At 45.2% G+C, this 25,550-nt stretch overlaps 1 protein-coding gene across 1 annotated transcript in view; it reads left to right on the top strand.

The window, feature by feature from the left end:
• The window catches only part of SNAP47 (synaptosome associated protein 47), a 179,306-nt gene extending 153,976 nt beyond the window's left edge, over window positions 1-25,330 (top strand). Inside the window, exons 5-6 of the mRNA XM_086941070.1 lie at window positions 20,339-20,451; window positions 24,294-25,330. Coding sequence (XP_086797196.1) covers window positions 20,339-20,451; window positions 24,294-24,440 — 260 coding nt within the window. The 3' untranslated portion in view covers window positions 24,441-25,330. The remainder of the gene's footprint in view (window positions 1-20,338; window positions 20,452-24,293) is intronic.
• Window positions 25,331-25,550: the final 220 nt, after the last annotated feature.

The raw sequence follows: 25,550 nt of genomic DNA, 5'->3' as shown, positions 1-25,550 counted from the left end.
TCATGACGAGCTCAGCTTGTCATGAGGTACACCTCTTGTGTGCTCATGACGAGCTGAGCTCGTCATGACCACACCCGTTTTTATTGCCGTCCAGCACAGCAGAGGAATATCTGCAGAATCCATGTGGTTAAATGCCATGTCTTCATCCTCAGACAAATTGCCAAATCCTGACACAGGCTCAAAATTACAATTGAAGTCACCTCCAATTATAATATTTGGTCTATGGCCTAATGTGTCTAAGAGGGACTCCAGCTGACTTATTACTACTGATTCACAATGGGCGGGGCTGGTCTATTGTAGATGTTAAATAAAAATATGGCCTCCCCATTTTTTGCAACTAGTTTTAGTCCCAATATGTCTCGAGACGATACTTTTAATGGAACAATATTAATTTCCAAAGTGATCCGTATCCATATCACTAAACTCCCCGAAGGCCTACCTTTCACTGACGGGGTGGCCTCCACACTAAATGTTTTAAAACCCACTCTATGGGGTATTTCTATTAACCAAGTCTCCTGAAAAAGTGCAATATCGCTAACCTCTATATATTCATTCCAGAGTAGATCAACTATGTTCCTCTTTAGGCCGGCAATCTTCCACGATGTGACACATACGTTTGGGATCACAATCGAGTCCCTAGGCTGCACAGGTGTTCATCCAATAATCCCTGTTAGTGTACTTGTGGTGTTATATCCTAATACAGTGTTTATATGCCCCTCTCCATCTTCCCCCTGCAATTCCTGGATGCCCTCTACTATCTCTTCAGATGCTACTTCATTTGTTTGTTCCCTTGGTTGCTCAGCCTGGTAGACCTCCACTATTGGTGTCCCCGTGGCAATTTCTTTAACCAAGGGATCCTTTTTCCTAGACACTATGGGAGTGTCCAGCCCACAATATGGGAGCTTTGGATGTCAATCCAGATTGTCTAGGGAAGAGAGTGCCTCAAAGCCATTAGACAATTGAACTATGGGATCAGTACAAGTGACGTTTCCTCTTGCCATTGGTCGATAAAAATACCCCAGTGGTAGGACACTAATACTAGTGTCCCCAGCAACAATTGCTTCTTTGGTTGCTAAAATAGCCCTAACCATCTGCGGCCGTCTAAAGCTTACCACCACACAATGGCTCCTGATGTTCTTCCTAGTTCCTCCCACCCATCCCACCCTCCGTACTATTAAAATATCAACCGCTCTGGCTGGGTTGAATTGCCTATATTTTACTAGCCAGTATACCGTCTTGTTTCTCAAGTACACCCAATTCTCATTCTGATCCCTCCTGAGTGCCGGTACCCCTGCTAGGGCTATTACGTACGGACAGGAGTCGGGAGGTAAATGTAATACATCATTTTTAGGGGTTAAATCTGTGCCTTTTGGGCTATGCAATACTTGTTTATCAGATCCATTTCCTAGTCTAGCATGGGCTATATCTCGGTATGGGAGGCCCTCCTCATTTCCCCAACTTCTCTTCCACAGGTTCTAAAGCCGCCCTAATAAGGTCCACTAGCTCTGATAACATAGCCTCCTTAGCGGATTCAAGAGATCTTTTTACAATAAGCTCCAAGTCCCCATAATATTTACTTAGATCGAAGTGCTTATGATCGTCGTTGGTCTCTGTCTGGGTGCATACGCTCTTCACAGATACCTTTGGCAACTCATTGCTAAGTTTAGATTTAACTGCTTGTAAAAGCCCTCACCGCCTTAGCCCTAGTTTTCCTTGTCACAGGGATAGCTTTCTTTTTTGCACTTTTGTCATCTCCCTTTTTCCCCAGTCTTGTATTTTGCTTCCTTAATCTAGCTTTCAATGTCGGGCTTTGTGAATTAGTTGTATCATTTTGCCCTGGGGTATAGAAACAGCAGAACAATCAGCCATCAACCCCTCTTCTCTGTCTGCTTCTATGGCTACCAGTGGAAAAAGGTGTGACGTGCCTGAAAGCCTAGGTGAGCTCATTTGAGTGTGCATTGGTTCAAGCTATAATCGCCTTTCAGCAATTTGTATCTCGTGGTTTAATAAAGATTCTTCCCTAATGATAAAAGCATCTAGGGTGGCAGCTGGACCCTTCCGTTTACTCATGATTCAATCAACGCCTCTTGGGTCTTAAAAGGAGAAAACAACACTGTGCTCAAGGAAGTTCAGGCAATGGAAAGTTCCAGCTTACTACTAAGCAACAAATGGCCAAGTATCAGAGGGGTGGCCCAATCCAGTCTCTGCCGGGCTATGACGGGCGCGGACGGGCCCGCCCTTGGCCCGGGCGAGCACGCGGGCATCCCGCGCCGCGGGAGCCCGGTCCCTTCTTATGCCCTGGTGACTCCCCCCCTCCTCTCCTCTCCTCTCCTCTCCTCTCCTCTCGCCAGACCGCGCTGCGTTCTGGATGTTATGGTTGGCAGTGCGCGGTCCGTGTTTTACGGAGGAGAAGAGGCTTGCAGGCAGCAGGATGGCGGCAACAGTGTGTCGGCAAACAAACAAAGTCCCCTTCAGTTCCAATTCACCTCAGCGGCACAAAGAACTTGGGAAGGTAGGCGAGTCAAAACGGGCGTCCCACGCCGCGGGAGCCCCGGTCACTTCTTATTCCACGGTGACTTCTCCTCTCCTCTCGCGGGACCACGCTGCCTTCTGGATGTTGTGGTTGGCAGTGCGCGGTCCGCGTTTTACGGAGGAGAAGAGGCTTGCGGGCAGCAAGATGGCGGCAAAAGTGTGTCGGCAAACAAACAAAGTCCCCTTCAGTTCCAATTCACCTCAGCGCAACAAAGAGCTTGGGAAGGTAGGCGAGTCAAAACGGGTGTGCTTGATTTGTAAAAAAGAGAAATAAGTGCTGGGTCCCCTGTCAGGAGGCCACTGCAGTTTCCACCACACACTGCCACTGTACTTAGGCTATCCTTCACACTGGTACAAATTGACAATTCAGACTGTTCGAAGCCGCCAAAGCTTTAAGAATGGCTTGGATGGCAGGTATTAGTTGTTGTTAATGTATATTGAATTAACAAACAACAGTTTTTCTGCGCATCTTTAAATTGTGCAAACAACGCCACCATGTGGCAGCTGTCATAAGTGCAGGTTCTAGCAATTAAGTGCCGGTTCCGAGCACCGGAAACCACCGGCTCAAATTAAGCACTGCTCGAAAGCATAAAATATATTTATTAATCCCTGCTCTAAAATGAAACAGGAGTGAACGCTCCCAGTTCCTGTTAATGCACCATAGATGATTTGTTGTTACATTCCATAGATTAGCAGACAAATAAGTCTCATTACTCTTTTTTTGTGACTTTAATTGCAAACTTTTATTGTGCAGCTTGTTTAATAATGCAGCTGCACTTACCTTTTTGAGGGAACTACTACTATAATGGAGTCAGGGAGTTTGAATTTAATTCCTTTCCCTTCTATTGATTCCTTTACATAGGATAACCAGGGGATCAAAAACACCCTCTGACACAGGCTAGACAGTCCGAAATGGGTATGCATTTGGCTTTAAAAATATGTAGCATAATCTTAACCTACTTATTCCCCATTCATTGCAAGAAATCACTGATCCTAAGTATAGCCCTCTTAAAATTTGCTGTGTTCTTTAACAGTGAATACCAACTAAGGACGGAATATTTTAAGATATCAACGCAAGAACATTTTTCAACCCTACTTTTCTGTTGGCCCTTTACCAAAAATGTTTGTGTTTTGGTGTTCTTAGGGCCCAAAACCATAACATGAGATCTTTTAAAATTGGTCGAAATATTTAGGCTGTCCATAAAATTTATAAAAAGATCAATGAGATACTTGAGACCCCTAGTCATATGTGCAACCAAAACCAAGACGATTTATATAAAGAATAAAAAGAAATGGACCAAAATATATTCATGCCAGGTACCTCTCTTCTGGTTAAATTGCTGAGTGCAGTCCCCATTGGGGCCACACTTCACAGTTGCTGTAAGGCTGTTATGCAAATCTCGCAGAAATGCAACAAGAGCAGGCGAGACCCCCATGGTCCCCAGCTTGCCCAGACCTTGGGTCTGTTGATCCTGTCGAACAGATCCATGAAGGCCAGATCCATGGAACCTCCCTTTGCTGTTGTATATTTAGAAAATAACAAATGCAGGTTGAGGTTTTGCGCGATCATGCCCCGGCCTGGTCTTAACCCACAGCCCAGGTAAGATATTGTGATCTTTTGCCGAAGAGGTAAGATGATCCAGGATCACCCGCCCTATAATTCTGACTTCCAAATCCACCAAGGAAATTGGTATATAAAAGGGTGGACCCTTTCTGCTCCCCTTTTTAAATATGGGCACTATCAATGAGTGACACCAACTGGAAGGCAATGAACCTCAAATGGCTGTACTAATGTGTTGTGTCAACAGGGGTGCCCTGAAATCGACTAAAGACTTCTACAAATTGACAGGAACCCCATTGGGCCCTGGGACCTTGCCTGTAGGTGAGGACAAAATAGCTTCACTAACGTCTTCCCACTGGAAGATAAACCTCACATCATCACAATATAGGGTTTCTGTGCCATCGATATCGTCTATGGCTAAAAAATGATAGGTTCAGGCCTAAGCAGGGACATTTAGTGCCTAGTCTGACACTGGTTCTGAACTGGACAGAGTATGGTTTACAATACTCCAACAGGCAGCACTGTCTCGTGACCATTAGCCACCAGTAAATTCTCCCACATCTCCTTTTTAAGTTACACTTCCTGTCCTTTAGCGCCAGTCAGTATTTAGCCCCAGCCTTTCTCACCTCATCACCAATAGTAGGCTTCTTTTGTACAACAACCATTAGCTCGTTATGAGCCCATGACTACTTCTTGTCAAACCACTTGTGGTGAGGTAAAGGTGACTCTGCTCCATTCCTAGTAAGAGCAGACTTGATATGCCCACACACAATATCAAACGCTACCAAAATACTAGCATCAGAGGTTTCCTCACTCAGACAAGTATGATATTCGGATTGGCAGGTGTACTGCAAATTTGAGTTAAAATCAGCAGGTATTATCTTAGCCCTATTTACTCTTTGGCCATGGTCTTTGAGACTGACTGGTTCTTTAAACAGACTGCTCACAGACTGCCCACATTCCACAGGCTTCTCCCACCACTGGAAAGGGGCCAAAAGGGGATTGTGATCACTGTGAATATCCCATTCCACGTCCAAGTTTCCCAAAGAGGAAAATAGACATGCCAAAACAACAATATAGTCAATAGTGGACCTTGCCCCAGCCCTTTAAATGTCGGTATTTTCGCTTCAGAGATGTCTTCCCCCTTATTGAGCAGGTTAACAAAGTTGGAATCTAAAAGTTGTTTAGCAGATCCCCCTGCTCAGTATTCACTTGGTCATTATTTGCATACCCATTACCAGTCTCATCATACAAATAACAATCCGAACAGGGATGGAAGTTAAAATCACCCGCTAACATTATAACTGCGAAATTGGGCTCACAATTAAAAAATCACTTAAAAACTTACTAATGTCCCTGGGAACATCATGTTTTTCCTTGCTGCCAAAAATTGAATCGTAAACATTCACAGTCAGGATCCTAAGCTTGTTTGAGAAGGACAAAAGAAAGCCAAGAATGTAGGATGAACTGACGGTAATCACCTCTGATTTGCAGTTCAGACACAGTTTTACAAACATTGCTAATCTCCCCTTTGCTCTCACAAGCAGGGGAAATGGCTTTAGAAGTAAACGTGGCATAGCCATCTAGATACATAACCCCCTCTATATCCCAGGTCTCCTGAAGGCTGAAGATATCATAGGAGCTTATCATCCTAATCCACCCTTCATCATATACTTTGCTGTGAACCCCAGCAATATTCCAATTTACCACTTTAAGGTCTCTGGGAGAACTTAAATCCCTGAAAGTGACTGAATTGCAGACCTCTTTGTCCAGTTCATCTTGGTCGTTTAGCACACTCAGTGTTTCAAACTGATTACTATGATGAGGATTAAATGCCTTACCCTGATGGCACAAATGACCAGGACCCCCATCATGGCCTTTGATCGCCCCATCCCTCCATATTACCCCACATTTGTGGCCCTATGAAAAAAAACAGCAGAAATGCCTTAATTCTTCTAATAGAGCCAGTACTGGATATAAGATTTTTCAAAATAAAGCCCACCCTCACAGCATTAAAGAAATTTACAACAATACAACCCTGAGCAAGATCTGGGAGAATTCCCCATATTTCAATCCCACTCTCCAAACCATGATAATCTATTCAAAAAGAGACTGACCAAGATTTACTCTACCAGACAGTCAGGAAACAACTTTATTTTTAAGCTGCTGGTAGTTTTCAGTTTCTTTATGCAGGGGGGGGGATGGGGACATTAGCCAATACTAAGACATAGAGGTTAGAAGCCGAGGGCAATTGGAAAACCGCATCTCAAGGCATATTCACCTGAGTAATCTGGTCTCCATTTCTCTACTGGCCAGTATTAGGGAAAGGATCTTTGCCATCTGAAACACTGGAGTTAACCCCCTTGGGCATTGTCTGTAGAACTTGGGATGTTGGGGTTATACTGGCTGTGTTCCCTACTGTGGTGCCAGAATTCTCAAATCTCTGTCAAACCCTGGTGGCTGGATCGAGAAGTGCCTACCATGACAATCCTCAGCCAGTAAAATTGAAACATTAGGGGAAATAGGGGGAGGGGAAGATATTTTGTTCAAAAGATTTACTGATTGTACAAAAATCCACAGTCTCTCCCATCTTCTTCACCAACCCTCCATTTTTGTATTACGTTTAGTAAGTGTGTCAAAAGTGGTCGATATGCGCACTTCCAATTTACAAAATTGTCCCGATGATTGTAGGGCCCCAAGGATGCGGCATGAACTTGACCCAGTGTCCTCTTTTTGCCTCCCCCTCCTCCCAACCGAGCCTGTTTTCAACTTGAGGTTTAGGAGATGGTGCCCCATTTTTGACATTAAGCCTTGCCCCTGCCCCTGCCCCTTCAATTCCAGGCAGTTTTAGGGGCCTATCACTTTTCTGGGTCAGATTAGACGTAATATCACCCATCATAACCTTCATTCTAGTACGATGTGGGTGACCAGAGGTGTCGGAAGTACGCTCAACTAAAATGTCACTAGACAATGGCTCCACTTGACCCCGGAGTAGTCCATCTCATGACATGTTAAGTCAAGCAATCTTCCACACTAGAGAGCTCCTCTGTGAGAACCTCCACAGCAATATTAAGAAAAGATAGAATAGTCTTCCTGGTCCTTGGACATTTGTCAGCCCCATTATGCAGGTCGACTCTTCTCTTCCCCATTACACTGACGGAGGTAACGAACAGAACAACAAAACCCAAGCTGAACCGTGACAAACAAAGGGACTGTCAAAATCCAAATTCTACTTACATGAGTTATAGAGCACACTTGCCGAAAAGCACAAAACCTTAAGAGGGTGGCCCAGCCGAGCCTCTTTTTGACTCTGACAAGTGTCTATGGTCCTCCCTTAGCCACGGCTTTGCACGGGCATGGCCCGTGCAGCAGGCTTGAGGCAGCACTAAATAGTGCAATGTGGCGTGCCCCTTCTTTTGGGCCCCTCCTCTCCCAGCAAGTATGTGAGGTCTCCTGGGACACCGAGTCCCAGCTCACAGCGTGGTAGTTGTGCATTCAGTCTATAGGCAGAAACTCTGTATTACACCATCTTCAGATCTGCAAGATTTAAAAAAAAATATTTGGATCTAGCCTCCAATTGCTAGAGTCCTTGAAAAAATAGGTGTTCAATCTGTGGTTACTTTGGATTTGTGTGCTAGTTACTTCACTGTCCGAGGAATTTGTGCCTAGGCAATAATGTGATACCAAAGAGGATGATGGACGGAGCGTTTGAGCAAATCAAACACTCACCTCCAGTCAACTAATCTGGGTTTAATCCATCATCATTCTTTAGCTCACTCCACCACCCCAGTTCAAACATGCCCATATGCAAATCAGTCTGACCCTGTGCCTCATGGGAACAGTCCAGCATGAACTGCCAAAGCCATGTCTTCCCTGGACCGGAAACAAGCACAGCCGTCATCAGCCAGGCTAGCTTGAATCCAGTGACAGAAGTTCTTTGCTAACTCCTCAATGAGTCTGACACCTCCAGGCTCGTTTATGTATTGAATCATAGAGCTGATGTCCCATCTTCAGAAGGAGGCAATACATTACCTTGTTCCGAGACAGTTTATGATAACCAAGCGTTCCAAGCAATTTATATTAAACTGAAATTCTATATGTAACCACTTTCCGCCAGTAGATTGGTTTCCGCACCTAGTTCCACATCCCAGCCTGCTGACATTTGATTTGAGCAGGAGATCTATGGATGAACCTGTTATGGCTCTGTTATTCCAGGCCTCCGCCACTACTGCATCCAACTACCAATGTATTACCTGACTTTGTAGGATTAGCACACTTAGTCAAAGTATGTCACTCCCTTGCAGAGAAGTAACATTTTAAAACCTTGATGGGTTATGTAATTGAGAGGTCCTGAAAATCAGAAAACAGCAAGTCCAGCCACTGCAATATAATCCCCATAAAAATCGTCATTTTAGGATCGTTGTCACTGGTGGTGGCCATTCTACATTTGGGAAGTGGTATAGAGACAAAATATCGACTCCAAAATATCGACTGGACATAATATCGAGTTTTAAATATAGACTGGACAAAATATCGACTGGACATAATATCGACTACAAAAATATAGTTTTTCAGGTAAGTGAAGTAATATCGACTGTATAAAATATAGATAGCAAAAATATCGATTTTTTAATAATATATAATATTTTATAGTGTATTTTTATGTAATAATATGTGTGAATAGTGTGTATTAATGTTCTAAAATATTTTATTACATGAATTTTGTTTTGATAATAATTGCGTAATGTAATTCTGTAGCGGGTTGTGGGTTTATAGGGGAATAGGGTGGGAAGTAATTTAATAATAATTAATTAATTAATATATGTTGTTAATATTTTTAATTAATAATTAATTAATATTAATTAGTTAATTAATTAATATAATTTTGAATATATTTTGTATTAGTAAATAATTGTTAATTAATTAATTGTAATTAGTTAATTACATTAATTAGAGTACATTTTTTATATATATAATTTTGTGTTATTTTTAAGTAATTAATTTTGAAAAAATAATATTAATTATTAAAATAATTACACCTAATGTTCTAATATATTTACTTTATTGTTATTGTTAATTAATAATTAATTGGTAATTAAATAATATTGATAAATTTTGGGTAAAGGGGCATTTTTAGGGTTCAGGGTCAGTTTTCAGTTCATGGGTAAAGGGGTATTTTTAGGGTTCAGGGTCAGTTTTCAGTTCATGGGTAAAGGGGTATTTTTAGGGTTCAGGGTCAGTTTTCAGTTCATGGGTAAAGGGGTATTTTTAGGGTTCAGGGTCAGTTTTCAGTTCATGGGTAAAGGGGTATTTTTAGGGTTCAGGGTCAGTTTTCAGGTCATGGGTAAAGGGGTATTTTTAGGGTTCAGGGTCAGTTTTCAGTTTTTGGGTAAAGGGGTATTTTTAGGGTTCAGGGTCAGTTTTGGGTTTTTGGGTAAAGGGGTATTTTTAGGGTTCAGGGTCAGTTTTGGGTTTTTGGGTAAAGGGGTATTTTTAGGGTTCAGGGTCAACAAATAAGATTTTAAAAAATTATTTTTATTATTTTCTTTTATTATTTTATTATTATAATTTAATTTAAGTCGTTTTAAGTATATTTTAGTAATTAAAATTTAATATTAATTTAATTTAACACTGTTTTTAATAAAGTCGATATTTTTTACATCTATATTTTTGTTAACGATATTTTGTACTCGATATTTTTGTACTTACCTGTTTGTAGATACAAACTCGATATTTTGACTGTCGATATTTTGTCCACGATATTTTGGCAAGTCGATATTTTGTCAGTCGATATTATTTCAGTGATCCTTGGGAAGTTCCTAGGGCATTATGTCATAAGGTGGTTGCATACCTCTTTATCAATAGCAATACACCTCTATCTTGTGAGGGTTCTGTTATAGCGAGGTCCTGGAAAAAAAGAATCAACCATCCAGCCACTGCAATATAATCTCCATAAAAATCGGCATCTTAGGATCCATGTCTCTGGTGGTGGCCATTTTTCCTTCCATGGAGTTCCTAGGGCATTGTACCAGAACGTGGTTGCACACCTCCTTATCAATAGCGATGTCTAGGTAAGCCTGCACATAAGCCACTATCTTGTGAACTGGCAAATTCAATGAGGGAACCTGTTCTGGTAATGTCTGTAGAACAAAACATCTCCTCAGTGTTAATTTAAAGTTCAGACCTGAGTGTCTGAGAGACCCTTGTCAACATTTGAATCTAGTATCCTATTTCTCTTCATGTAGGGAGGTTGGGGAGTCACCAGCGCTGCATACCTGAATCTGCTGAAGCCTCATGGTCCTTTTCACAGTTCTTTGATTCTGAGAAATTATGTTATACCTGTTGTCTGAGCTTTGAAAGTGTTTGTGTGCAAGGTCTTAATTTACAGATAAAGCCACAGAGTACATCCTTAGGGATCATCAACTTTGCCTGCTCTTAGAAATGTTTTTTTTTTTTGAAAATGTCTTTATTTGCAAGGTAGGTCACTGCATATGTTATAGACATTCATTCAGTATATCTCCGCATCGTGACATATATTTCAGTATACATTTCAATCTTAACATTTTCCGTTTTCTGCTTTCATTAACGTCCCAACTCCCCTATTCCCTCCCCGTTCCCTCCGCCCCCCGGCACTTATTATTCCACATATCAGCATTAGGTTGGTTTTGCGTCAATATGTACATTACAATCGGTATCCAGTAGGGGTACCGGTCCCCGGTTACATCATATATGTATATCAGATCGTTCCCAGTGTGTCTGCATCTCAGCTCCCATGTATATTCGGTCATGGGCATAGTATCCCCCTGTGATAGATAATAGACACATACTAGTCCTCTTGGTCTTGTACGCCTTGTTCGAATGCTATAAGTAGGGCGTTCCATTCCATTGAGATGGGATGTTTCCTGAGGCCTCTACGCTCTTCCCTGCCTAGTTCATGTCCCTCGGCCTTGCCCCACCTGACCACCTCCCCGCTCCAGGTCCCTATGTCTGGCGGCCTTACCGATTTCCACCTCATCGCCACTGACCTCTTCGCTATTAGTAATGCCAGATTCACAAATCTGGATTCCACACTTCTCTTTTTCTCTTTGTGTCCTATCCCCAGCATGCAATATGAGGCGGATGTGTAGGGTCTATCCGGTGCTATATCATTCAGTATGTGGTGTATTGTACCCCAGTAGTGTCCCAGCTTAGAGCATTCCTAGAACATGTGTAACATGCCTGCGTCTTCCTGCCGGCATCTGGGGCAAGTATCGGACGCAGCCGGGAACATTATGTGAATCCTGTGGGGAGTCAAGTATGCCCTGTGTATAATCATCTATTGTATATATTTAAACTTGGGGTTCCGAGACACTTTCTTCGGCAATCTCAACACCAGGTCCCATTCTTTGACGCTCAACGCCACCCCTAGATCCTCCTCCCATCTCAATTTCAGGGGTTGTAGGGGGTCAGCCCTGCCTTCCTGTATCCCAGAAGTCAACCATTTTGTCAAGTGTCCGCCCGCCCCCATGAGGTACTGCATAGTGATCAACGTGTTGGTGGTAGGCTCCACCCCGTCCCCCGCTGAATGGGTGCCTATGTAGTGTGTCAGTTGTGCATGTTGCTGAAAGAGCGCCCTTGGCGCTTGGTGAAGCCTGGCGAATTCCTCATATGGCAGGAGCCTGTTATCCGAGAAGAAATCCCCGATTTGTGTTATCCTCGCCTCCTGCCACACCCGCAGTCTTCTTTCCGTCATCGGGCCTGTCCCCAGCGGGATGCCCAACAGTGGTATCGAGGGTTCATAATTAGACCGCCCATTGGTATACCTGACCGCCCTCTTCCAGTACATAAGGGCCAGTTTGAGTAGGGGTGGAGTCGTCGCCGGTGCCTTGGCCCCTGGCAGTAACAGCCGATGTATAACCCCCCGGTGTCTATCATTCTCTGTCATGTTCAGTTCGTGCAAATTGCGGCCAGCCAACCAGAAAGCTAGCCATTGCAGTTGACACGCACAGCTGTAAGCGAACAAATCAGGCACTCCCAAGCCGCCCCTATTCGTGGGTAGTTGCAGCCTGGTCATGCTTATGCGTCTCCTGCCCTTCCCCCAGATTAGGTCGAGTAATAAAGTGTTAAGTTTCTTTAAATAAGGCATAGGGATAGAGACTGGTAGATTCGTAAAGAAGTACAGTAAACGCGGCAGTACCACCATTTTTGATATAGCCACCCTCCCTGCCACCGATAGCGGTAAAGTAGTCCACAATTGTACCCGTGTAGTTAGGTTAGTCAGTGCTCGCCCTAGGTTCCCGTCCAGCAGGTCCTGTGGTTGTCGGTATATCTGGATACCCAAGTACTTAAATGTTACAGGTGCCACCTGGAAACAGTGCGGCGGAAACTGAACTTGTGTTCCCGCCACCGGGCCCTGAAAGCCAAACCCATATGACTTTGTCTCGTTGATGGCGAGACCCGATAACTCGCGGAAGACCTCAAAGACCCGCGGCAGTGGTGTCACTGGGTTATTTATGTCTCTTAGGAACAGTAGTATGTCGTCGGCATACGCCGATATGATGGGTGTTGAGCCTAGTAATCCCCACCGCAGCCGCCGTAGTTTGAACTTTCAGCATTAGGGGCTCCAGGGCGATTATAAACAGCAGTGGCGAGAGAGGGCACCCCTGCCTCGTGCCTCGCGCTATCTCTATCCGATCAGAGTTACAGTTGTTGGTCCAAACCCGTGCCGTAGGCTTCCGGTACAACAGAGATACCCAGGCCATAAATCCGGCGGGTAACCCAAATTTGGTCATGACCGCGAACATGTAGTCCCATCTGAGTGTATCAAAAGCCTGTCGTAGGTCCAGTGAGATACAACCCTCGGTGTCACTTCCCCCTGCGGTCGGAGACATGATTTGGTTGAGCCTCCGCAAATTTAGCGCCGTGCTCCTGTTCGGTACGAACCCGCATTGATCGGGGTGTACCATTTCTGGGATGTGTTGAGACAGGCGCACCGCTAGTATCTTACTGAGTATTTTGGAGTCAGTGTTCAAGAGTGACAGTGGTCTGTAGTTGTCAAGTCGCAAAGCATCCCTTCCCGGTTTCTGAAGGGAGACAATTAGGGCTTGCAGTGTCGTGTCGGGCAGGCCACCGCTCTTCAGTGCCTCGTTATATACCTCATGAAGGCGGGGGGCCAGCAGGTCTATGTATGTTAAGTAAAACTCCGCCGGGAGTCCGTCTGTCCCGGTTGCCTTGTTTCTGGGCAGAGCCCTAATTGCCATTCTAATTTCCGCAACCGTAATGGGTTTCGCCAGTTCCTCACCATGCGCCGCACTCAGTTGAGGAACGCATACATCGGAGAAGAAGTCCTCCAATGCCGGTTCCGAGAGTGGAGGGTGCGGGCTGTACAATGCAGCGTAGTAACGCCGGAACGTCTTGTTGATTTCCCGCTGACCCTGTACTAATTCCCCTGAGGGATCCTGAATCTCCATGATAGGGGTGGCTGCCGGTGCGTCCCTGGTCAGGCGCGCCAAAAGCGCACCCACCCTGTCCGCCTGTGCGTGTTGTCGTGTGGTGTATTCCCTATAGTCTAGAACCCTCAACTCTTCTAGAAGTTCCGCATACTGTATATTAGCCTCCTGTAGTTGCGTGAGGGCGCCGCCCGTGCCTGCGGCCTCGGTTTCCAGTGCCACTAAACTGCCCTCTATCTCTCGCAGTCTCCTCAGTACCTGGTGTTTGATGCCTACTTTGGTTCCCATGACCACCCCGCGAATGGTCGCCTTGAAAGCGTCCCACTCGACCTTCCTGGAGCTTGCTGTACCCGTGTTTTCTGTGAAGTAGTGTGCGGTAGCATCTGATAGGGTGGACTTAAAAATCGAGTCTTCTAAGAGTCTTGGGATCATTCGCCACGTCGGTATGGGGGTGGGTATTCTTCCCCATTTCAGGGACAATACCACCGGGTTGTGATCCGATAATGTCTTTCCCATATGTCCTACCTGCACAATTGACGGCGTAAGTGTCTTGGAGCAAAAGATGCGATCTATCCTGGTGTGGAGGTTGTGCGGTGGGGAGTAGAATGTGCATTCCCTGTGCGATGTATGAAGTGCCCGCCATGTGTCGACTAGGTCCCACCCCTCAGCCCAACGTGCCAATGCCTCTGCCTGCCTTCTACTCTCAGTTGCATGTAGAGGGGGATGAGATCTGTCGAGTGTGAGATCTAGTACCGCATTACAGTCTCCACCTATAATCCAGTCATACTCCACCCAATCCGCTAGTGCCCTACCTAGTTCCGCAAAGAACTGAGATTGTTCCACGTTCGGGGCATACAAGCAGCCAAGCACTACTCACATACCATTCAGCAATCCCTTAGCAAGCACGTAGTGGCCTTCCCTGTCTATCTTAGATTCAATGAGCTTAAACGGGACCGTGTTATTAATCCAAATGGCTGCCCCCGGGAAAATGCAGAGTACTTAGTGGCGAAGAGCTGGCCCTTCCATTTCCGTAGCATTTTGGCCCCCTCCGATTCATTCAAGTGCGTCTCCTGCAGGTATGCTATGTGCACCCGCCGCCTATGCAATTGTGCCAGAACTCTGTGGCTTTTGTGTACTGAGCCCAGTCCCCGTACATTCCAAGTGCAGACCACGTAATCATTAGGGGACGTCATTACCCCGGATGTCCTCAAAATGTTCCAAAACCATTGTCCTTAACATCATTGACCACAAAATGGAAATTTTCAGTGCCACATTTGCAAGCATTACCCCAACTTGTAGGTCCCCCTCTACAACCTCAGAGGACCAAACCGTAACACCCAACATGGGTATAGGAATCTTAGAACCGTGCCTAGGCTTGGAGGTGTGAGCCCAGACAAACTCTCACAACAAACTACGTCTGAAAGTCTCGTAACCATTGTCCCCTACGTTCAAAGGTGTCCCAGGTTCCTGGTCCCCCCCCCTCTAACGGATTAGAGCATCCGCTACATTACCAGTCCGTCGCTGCAGGGGTTACGATCACATGTCTGCCGCCATCTGTGCTGTAATTTGGGGAAACAACTGAATGCTTCCTTCCGTGTCCGAGGCCGCTGTATGGGAACTCGTCCGACTCTCTGATGGTGACCCGTTGTGTGCGTCATGTTCCGCCAGTGCGTTGGAGGTTAGTCGCGCTACCGCTGCCGAGCCGTCTTCTTCCTCCCGGCCCTGATATTCCATGCTGGCCCCCTCCGTGTCCGGATGACTAGGGCGACCTTGAGACTCTGTCCGGCTGTCCGTCCTCTGTGTTTCCGGCACCTCCTGTTCTTCATGTGTGGGGTGCATCGGAGTGAGTGTAACCTCCAGCCACTCCGAAGCCTCTTCCGGATTGTCGAAGAAATAAGTTCTGTGATCGTGAATGACCCTGAGGCGTGCCGGGTAGAACAAGGCGTATTTCATATTGCGCTCCCTGAGTGTTTTCTTCACTCCCCAGAAAGATGCTCTGGCCCTCTGCACTGCTTGCGTGAAGTCTGGGTAGATGGATACTGAGTGGTTCTCAAATTTTATGGGGGCTTTTTCCCTTGCGGCCTTCAGGATGGCGTCTCTGTCCTTAAAGTGGAGCAGGCGTGCTATCAAGGGGCGCGGGGAAGCCCCCGGCTTCGGTGTTCTGGGAGGGACTCTGTGTGCCCTCTCCACGCTGTACATCTGGGTTAGGTCTGCCGGGTCTGCCACAGTCTTTAGCCATTCCTCCACAAAGCGGGTCGGATTTGTCCCCTCACTCCGGTCCGGCACGCCCAAGATGCGTACATTGTTGCGTCTCGAGCGCCCTTCCGCATCGTCGACCCTTTCTCTCAGGTGTTGCATTTGCTTCTCTAGATTTTCCAATCTCGTGGAGTGTTCCGTTTGTTGGGGTATCAAATCGGCAAGCGCGAGTTTCTGCTCCGACACTTTCTCCGCTAGTTTCTTATGGTCATCCTTAAGTAGCGATAGGCCGGTTGACATCGTATCCATCCGAATTTCGAGTGCCTCTCTGGATGCCCGGATCTCCGACAGTATGAGGTCCAGCTTAGCCTCGTGGGAGGTAGTACCCGTGGGCGGGATCACGTCTTCATTTGAAGAGGCCAGTGGATCTTCCGAGCCAGATGCCTGTGCGCCACCACGAGGGATTCTGTGCCGTCCCATCTTGCACCTCCGCTACGTTCACCGTGGGCGGTATGCTGTCACCCTGTCTTTCCTCCCTTGCTATTTCCGATCTCTCACGGCCGGGCCATGTGTATGCAGAGCCGTGCAATTGCTTACCTCGGGGGGTAGTCTGATGCCTCGGCTTACTGTCTGGCCAGTGATTCTAGGCACGCCCGCGGTCAGGTCCAGTATCTCGTCCTCTCCTCTCAGCCAGGCCAGCTGCGGTGTCGTGTCCCCAGCACCCCAGACAATGGGTGGGTCCGCGGTGGGCACCCGGTGCGGTGCGCGAGTGGCGTAGAGCGCAAGGTGGTAAGCCCTCCGTGTCAGGGGTGACCAGACCGCTGCAGGTCCGAGCCGGTTCCGCTTAGCTATTGTGTAGCTCCAGTAACTGACCGGCGATCAGCCCCCTTCGGCCCCGGGACGTGGCGTATCTTTTCCGGCGTTACTGAGGTCTTTTTAGAACTCCCGGTGCCCTTAGGGAGAGGCCGCCACCGCTGCAGCCCACTCGGCGCTGTCGTTGGAGCCGGTCGTGCAGGAAGCCTGACCCTCCGGCGCGTGGTAAATGGTGCACCCCAATGTCTGTCAGGCTAATGTGCAGGCCCGCCAAGCAAGTGTTCACCCGTCTCAGCAGCAGGCGTTCGACCCCCGCCAGTGGCCCTGACCTCCACCCTTCATGAGGGGACCTAGTTGTACGCCTCCGAGTGCCAGATTCCGTCTGTGCCGTGGTCCGCAGCTCCGCCCGAGCCGACCAGCAGGGCCCCCGCTCACCTCGTACAGGCCGTCTACCTTCTGGTTATGGCCCTCGGTAGTGTATGGCACCGTGGGTCAGGCGCCGGCTGCAATCCAATCGCCGAATACCTCGCCGTGCTCCGGGCTTGGACTCCTGACACCCCTTTACGCCGGCGGCTCTCCAGCATGCCCCGACCTCCTCCGATCAATCTGCGGGTGCCGCAGCAGTAAAGTGATCGGTGGTGTTGCTCCGGTGTGTTCAGAGCCCCCAGGTCCGCTCCGCCGCGCTCGGCGATCCCATGCAGCCGGGCGCAGAGCACTTCCGGTCCGCCCGTCAGCACACTGTGGGCCGCGGTCTCCTCAGCAGTATTAGGCCTATCTTCCTGCGTGCGGCATCTGCGGTCGGCAACTCTTTACTAGGGTTCCCAGCGCCGTCAACCAGGCACCGGCAGCGCGGATCAGGTTCTGCGAGTATCAGGCGAGGGGTTAGGGGCCAAACCCCACTGTCATAGGATGATTGCCAGGATTATAGGGGAAGCTAGGACGGAGCTCTTCTAGCTCACGTCCACCATGTTCGGCTGTTGGCCACGCCCCCCCTGCCTCTTAGAAATGTTGGTGGCATTTTGAGGTCTCATGATTTGACTTCTTTATTGTCTCACTTCAAAGACGTAATAAGGCAGGGGTATTCTGCAGCAAATTTACATCTTATGCAGATATTTTGTGCCTTTTCCTGCACCCCATTTTTTGGGGTATTTTGATTCTATGTCATAATTATCAAAAAGAACTGCCTCGTAATAAAGACAAAACCTTTGATTAGTTTGTGCATAATCTCTGTAACTATGAGAAACCCATAACTGGTCTCCTAGAGGATATGGTTGCATCTACAGCCCTGTAAAACATTCAAAATGATTCAGGGAATGTTTAAAAATCCTTAACATTAAGGCAAACACAAGGAACTGCATTATAACAAACAGGCAGTCTGCTATATTGGATCAGTATGCAATATTAATTGTAGCACACACTTGTTATGAACCCTGTCTTGGTCTCTAGACATATAGGTTAAGGGTATAGATTCCATACACACTGACAGCCAGTCCATAGAACTAATCCATAGTGCGTAGTTAGCCTTCAAGCAAGTGCACAAAGCGGATTTATCCAGTGATTGGGGAAATTCTACCACACAATCCTAACTATTTTCTTGCAGACTTCCTACCTCCTTTTGCAGGACTTACTTTTTACATTACTGTAATATTACCCGAGAGCCCCTGCTTCATGACAACAGAACCCAGTTGCCACTAGGCTGGCCTATATGCAGCTTCTTAACCGGTCTCCTTTTTAAATGGCCTATTCTCTGACAGGATCTACACTGGTTTTCTCTCACTGGACTGGAGTCTTTCTTTCTGAGACAGTCCTCAGAATGGGTAGGAGAAGCTCCCCCAGCTTCTCAAAGTGAAAAGAGGAAGTGGCATTTAGTGTACCAGCTGGTCCTGCCCATTCCCAGTTTTTGCCCATCTCCATGGTGGAAGAGCACATTACTTTAGAGTTGGAATGAAGATTGTAGGGAGTTTCCTCCCCTGCTCTTTAATCATTGAACTCCCAAGGACCTCAACCAGCCTTCGCCCGTCCCTGTCCCCGCCCACCCACCTGGTCCTTTTCCCTGCTTACTTCCCTAGACAGCTGAGACCTAGCTACTTTTGTATGATGCCCGGTGGAGCTACAGGGGAGATTGACTTTGGACTCCCTCCTTTGACTATCATCTACCCAGCCGGACTTCGGGCAAACGCTCCTGCGCCTCTCCTGACCTTATCTTCCCCCTCTCCCCTTACCCCCCCTCCGTTCCCACTCTTTCCAGCTTCTGTCCTCTGCCCTCACCTGCCCTTTCCCTTTGTCCCCACCCTGTTTTTCTGTGAACCTCTTCCCTCGCCACTTGAGACCGAACTATTTTGTCTGATGCCCGATGGAGCTACCTGGTTTAGCTATAGGGGAGATGGGCCGTGGATTCCCTCCTTGGCCATCACCTACCCAGTCAGTCTTTAGACAGACTTATTTTCGTCTCTACGGTTGTCTCCTCCCTTATCCTCACTTTCTCACCTCCCCTACCCCCCACTACTTTTCTATCTTCTTTCTCTCCTCTCCTAATGTATCGCTGATTATTTGATGTAATGTGTAAATGTTGATCTTTTTCTATTATACTGTTATACCACATTGTTGAACTTCCTTTTGTCTCTCCTGTCATCTCCTCCCTCACCCTCCCTCTATATATGTCTCTCCCTCTCTCCTCTCTCAATGTACTGAGACTGAACTATTTTGTTTGACGCCCGATGGAGCTACCTAGTTTAGCTATAGGGGGGATGGGCAGTGGATTCCCTCCTTGGCTATCACCTACCCAGTCGGTCTTTAGACAGACTTCCTTTCGACGGTTGTCTCCTCCCTTATCCTCACTTCCTCACCTCCCCTACCCCCTACTACTTTTCTCTCTCCTTTCTCTCCTCTCCTAATGTATTGCTGATTATTTGATGTAATGTGTAATTGTTGATCTTTTTCTGTTATACTGTTGAACCACATTGTTGAACTTCCTTTCGTCTCTCCTGTCGTCTCCTCCCTCACCCTCCCTCTATTTTTGTCTCTCCCTCTATCCTCTCTCAATGTACTGAGACTCAACTATTTTGTCTGATGCCCGATGGAGCTACCTGGTTTAGCTGTAGGGGAGATGGGCCGTGGATTCCCTCCTTGGTCGTCACCTACCCAGTCGGTCTTTAGACAGACTTCCTTTCGTGTCTCCTTATTGTCTCTTCCCTTATCCTCCCTTTCACACCGCCCCCTCCACTACTTCTCTCTCTCCTTTCTCTCCTCTCCTAATTGTATTGCCTATTTTTTGATGTATTGTGTAATTGTTTACCTTTTTCTGTTACAGTGTTGATTCTCATGTAAAGCGCTCTGATACCTTCGGGTCTAGCCAGCGGTATATAAAACTCTTTTAAATAAAAAAATTAATTAATAACAAAAGTCAAGTAATATAAATTATATTTCAATATTGGACTCTCCACTCAGATGATTGACTAAAACGTTTTCCTTGTAGTTTTGCAGGCATCCTGTGACAATGCCTTCTACCACATTTCCCCTTCCTCCAAGGAGAAATTTTACAGAGATCAACAATCCAACCCTCAATCTTCCCCACACCACCCATTCTGCTGAAGTTAGACTTTTATTTCTGCAAAAACAACTACCCTATTTGCCCCGTTAAAGCTTCAAGAAACTAGATCCTGCTTAGCATCTGTGCACAATGTGACTTCACTTTAGAATGTTTGTACAGTCTGAGCATATTTTTGTTATGTATTTGAAAACTATGAATCAAGTCATAGAGATATATTTGTAAGCAATTTGCAACTCTAATTATTTATTTTTTTTGTAGCGGCTGGCTTCTTTGATGGTATAGTGCAATCTAGAGCTTCACCAGAGGGAGGCGAGCAAGCCCAGATGCAGGAGCAGGCTGTCACCGAACAGGAAACTAATGAGCTTCGAAAGGTATAAATATAGGAATGTACCACCATATTCCTTTTAATAATGTTTTATTATGATGCAGCAGAACAAAGCACACAGAATTGAAGTTGAAAAATAAAAAATATATATTAGGTGTTACAAATCAAGTATTTAAAGAATAGCAGTACATACATAATAATATAAAAGATCATGTGTGAGAATTTTAAGGTAGAAGAAAATAGAGTGAGAAGCAAAGAAATGAATGGATGAGAAAGAAGGAAGAACAATTATGGAGTAGAAGTGTAAAATAAGTACGTTATTTAATAATGTTGTTAGTTAGAAAGACTAGGGAGATATAAGAAATAAAAGGTAAGCAGACACATCATTCCTAATGCTGTTTTTAATATCGAAATCAGAAACAGTATCTATTCTTATCCCATGTATGGTCTCACCAACAATGAAAATATAATTTTGAAAAGACCTTTCAAGAAGAAGTTGTTTAAAACAAATATCATCAAAAAGTTCAATAATTTAACATTGTAAGTAGGTTCAGAACGAGAAATTGACTATGAACCCAGGAATACATTCTCACAGGAAAGTAGTATGTTACATTTTTGAAATCTCAGAATGTTTAGACCCTACTGATTTCGATAAGAATAAACATGCTTAAAATGTAATAGCATGTGTATTAGTGTACCTTCTTTTACTTTGTATGACTTACATAAATTTGAAACAGAATTATCAAATCTGTTAATTGAACTTTTTTAACAAGTAATATAATACAAATAAAAAACAAGTATGTGAAAATAGTGACTTAGATGTTTTAAATGGCGTACGCCAAATTGTACTCCAGAATTCGAATGTTTATTAACTGTCATTTTGCCATTATAGCATTGGCAGCTTTGGTCAATATGTAATGTACGTACATTTTCCTTGCACATTGTTTTGTAAGTAAAACCAACAACCTGTGGGTGTATGTTACTATAACTAGTCAGAACCTAATTCCTAGCCTAAACTCAAGATTACTAAAGCCATCATCGACTGTACACCTCAGCTGCAACACCCTAGAGGTGTAGTCAGCCTTGGGGAGGTGGACGCCTTGTGCTTAGCTAATCTCCTGCGAGTCTGCAAAAACTGCCTGGGGCAGGGGCAGGCTTTGTCCTCGAGTGGGAACAAGTTCCTTTGTCTGATGGCGCCAGCGAAGCCTATGAGGCTCACCGCCTCACCGGTCTTAATCCCTAGCCATCCTATGTGGGCAGAGGTGTAACCTCCTGCTCACACATGTTTTTGTCTCTGGCTTCTGGAAATGGCACACTCATCCCAGCAGGAGGTCAGATTTCTGTCTTGGCAGCAAACCTTTAAAAAAGCCAGCCAAGGCACTAGAACACTGGGTTAACTTGGTGGACACTGTCGAAAGTGCCACCTAGGTAGATGCTGGTTAAACCTCGACACCACCATTATGACAGGGGTTAAAAAGCATGGTGTGTGATACTAAACACAGAAGTGTTCGGCTGGGTTTACTTGGAGATGGCTAAATATAGGTAATACCCATATGCCAGCCTGTGTTATCCGATGGACCTCTGGACCCATGCCTTGGAATTTTGGTTAAAATGCTACCACAGGGCAATATATGCTTGCACTTATACTTCAACACATATACTTTAATGTACCATGCCTCCTGGGCTTCTAGTGACATACCTTAGTGGCGAGATACATATAATAAATGCATTGAAGTGCCCTGTCACACATGATGCGTGCAGCGCAAACTCGAGCAGGCAGGCTGCTCGTGCAGGGCTGAAGTGACAGACCTGCAGACTTTGATTTTACTCGGGTCTCTCAGGGTGGCAGCCCTGGTACCTCTATTAAATCCCTGCCCTGGGTACCACTGGTACCATATACTAGGGCCTTACAAAGTGTAAAAGTAGTTGCCAAATGGGTGTCGCAATTCACATTTACAGTTTAAGGGAAAGAGCACTGCTGCTGTACCTGGTTACCAGGACCCTCCACACTTTCAGATCAATTACCACATCATCCAGCAGTTCAAATGGGGCAAAACGTGTGTGTGGGTTGGCATTCTCAAGCAGCCCAGTTCACTAGTGCTATTTAGACAGGTTTAGGGTTTGGTAGTTAGTGGTCTATTCCTTTACCTTAGGTTCCTTATTGGAGTATTGAATTTTAGCAAGGAGACGCTCCAAATGGAGTAGCCATGCGTTTTTATAAATTTCTTCTTTTTAGTATTATTATTATAAAAACAAAAAGATCCACCTTTAGGAGGTTTAACTGTGGGCCAGAATGTAATAGGCACATACAGTCTTTGTTAAAATACCCCTCACACACCAAAAGGTCCCTTGGTGTCATGCTTCATCATCGGGGTCTTCCCGCCCCGCTGCGGGACGGGGCGTGCTACGACTTGCGACTACGCTGGAGCACTTAGATATTGTAAGTGCTATGTGAAGTGTATTGGAGTGATAGTAAGTAGGGTCAGGAGTGATAGAAAACGTGAGGTTTAAAAAATACCTGGCCTTATGATAAACAAAAATTCTTTATTAGCCATAGGCTGGTACTGTTAAAAAGATGTAACAGAGAATAAAAAGCTTAGCAATGAGCTGAATCTCCTGATGGTGTCAACATGTTTCGAGGCTCATGCCTCTTCGTCAGGACGGGGTCAGATCCCTCTGTCACTCACTAATATTGTCACCACTATGTGCTCTGTTTATATACAAGTGAAAAAATGAAAATATCAATACCTATGTGGTATGAGATTAAATTACAATTAAAGCACTAACAGTATTGCTGGTACGTGGGCATGAAAGCTAAAGGTGAGAGCACGTAAATACTTTCAGCGCAGTTCCCAATGCGCCTTTATCTGGCACCTGTAAAGGAAAATGCTTGATGACCTTAACGGTGACTATACATGATAAGCGTATCTCAGTACTGTAAGACACACTCCGGTTCTGTGATCTGTATGAAAAAAGGAGAAACACACCACAAGACACAACAAACCCAAAGCATAAGACACACACTCTGTCGTGAAGATCTGTACATTCTAATGGTGAGCTGTAAATAAAGAGAACTGAGCATATTGATATATGTGGGATACATACTGGAATTTCAAGCAGTCAATGCCCCATGAGCCGATCAGGAAAGAGGGGTAAAGTCCATCTGTTGGTAAAAAAAAAGGGTGTACCAGGGTTCAATATTTGCCTTAGGAACTTTGCTCAGAGTCCCATACTGCTCCCTACTTCGGCTATGCCGTACTCACTTGACCTAAGGAAATCCTCGCATCCTCCCTCGTCCGAGGCTCACAATTTATGTATAAGATTTAGAGCTCCTTGAGCTTAATCCTCTTTAATCTGTTTGCTTATGTTGAAGAGTTTTTTGTGTTGATGTCTGTCTACCCTAAGTTGTTTGATATGTATGATTGCATGCAGGGGGGGGGAGAAAATATAAAACTCAATAAAGATTTAAAAAAAAAAAAAAAGATTGTTCTCAACCACTCCATCGATTAAAGATCATGACTTATGAGGTATATATTCAGTTGAATATTGTAACGTAGGAATCTTGGCTTTATAGATGACACCATAGGTCTAAAATCGAACCAGAGTGACGACTTCTTCTTTGCCCCACACAAGAATGAATTTGTCATTTTGCGGTATAGTCTACCATTTGCAGGCATTATAAAATATATGGATTGTCAGTGTAAATTCTTGTTGTGGCACCATCTTATGGTAATGGGTAGGGTAACTCTTTCCTTTCCATTAACCCCCTTGAAATTGAGAGCACATAGTGACTCTTAACTTACAGGCTCCTTGTGTTTGTACATCTGAGAACAACCGTATAGAGTTATTGCATTTCAAAAACTGAAATGTTTTAAATTCTTTTAATAGATTCTGACGAAATTGAAGACAATCGCACTTGATACGGAAACGGAGCTACAGAAACAAGAAGAATCCTTGGAGGTGATCAGCACATCCACAGAGCGAGCCACACTAAGCATTGACAAGCAGAATCACCGGATGAGGAAAATGCTGTAGGACCCGCTCTAGTTCCCAAATGAATGGTCATTCTGAGGCAGAATGGGAATGACTGTAAAACTAACTATACTTATGGAGACCTTTTTATGTAGCCAGATGTTAATGACTTCTCTGCTGATGTTGTGACTGATGTACTATGTACTGTTAAAACAATGTGCTGATTAACTGTGAATGATCAAGAGCTATCAGGTGACTTCAGAGGTTCTTTCTAACCAACTGTGGTCATTAACTGTTAATGATGGTGTGCTTTAAAGGTGTTTGTTTCAAGCAACTGAAAGAATGCTGGGGCATGTCAATGCAATGTGCTCTGAATGATGCAACTGCATGGGGAGTGGTTAACTGTCTCCTGATGGACATGGTGCATGTCCACAGATTTGTAAGCCTGTGTGCCAATGGGAGCCTTTGATAATCATGTCCACACCGTCCCAGTTTTAGGAGCATATGGTGTGATTGATAAACATGACCAAGCCCTCCACGTGTTTTCCCCTTAATTCAGAATCATGCTTCACCTAGAGGGTACGTGAAGCATGTCCAAGCCAACACATATGCCAGTTTGAAAATAAGAGGCATGCTTTTCTGCTTTTGCCTACGCATGATTGCTCTGTGACTGACAGACCTTCAGTACGTTTTTTAAAAAGTTTTAAATGTGGTAACCTGAGACAATACAAGTTTCTGCACTGAATATTGTATACTTGGCTTGAGAGAAAGCAAGACACACATTTTGGCAGTCAGGCCATATTACCTTTGTTCTTTGCTTAGCAAAGACAAAATGGCAACTGCTATTTGATGTTCTTTGGGCTTTATCGTCTTTTTGCAGTCAATGGAAAATTGTTTTTGTATTTAAATTATGAGTCTGTGTAAATAACAAATACAACAAATCCGAACAATAATGGTGTTTGTCTTCACAACTGAAGCAAGTATAACTAATGTTGAATGCGTAACTAAACATGAAGACATAACTAATGTTGCTATTGGTGAGTTGAGAATGACTCAGTTCCCACATCTGTACCACTGTATCTAAAGTAAGAGCACAAGTCTCTTCAGGTGAGCTCTGGCTGGAGCTAACTCTACCGTAAGATTATTGTGGGTGAGTCTAAGAGGAGTTCTTGT

Source organism: Lissotriton vulgaris, chromosome 10 (assembly GCF_964263255.1).
Source record: "Lissotriton vulgaris chromosome 10, aLisVul1.2, whole genome shotgun sequence".
NCBI classification, from domain to species: Eukaryota; Metazoa; Chordata; class Amphibia; order Caudata; family Salamandridae; genus Lissotriton; species Lissotriton vulgaris.
The sequence above is the reverse complement of the archived record's forward strand: the minus strand, read 5'-3'. Positions and strand labels throughout refer to the sequence as shown.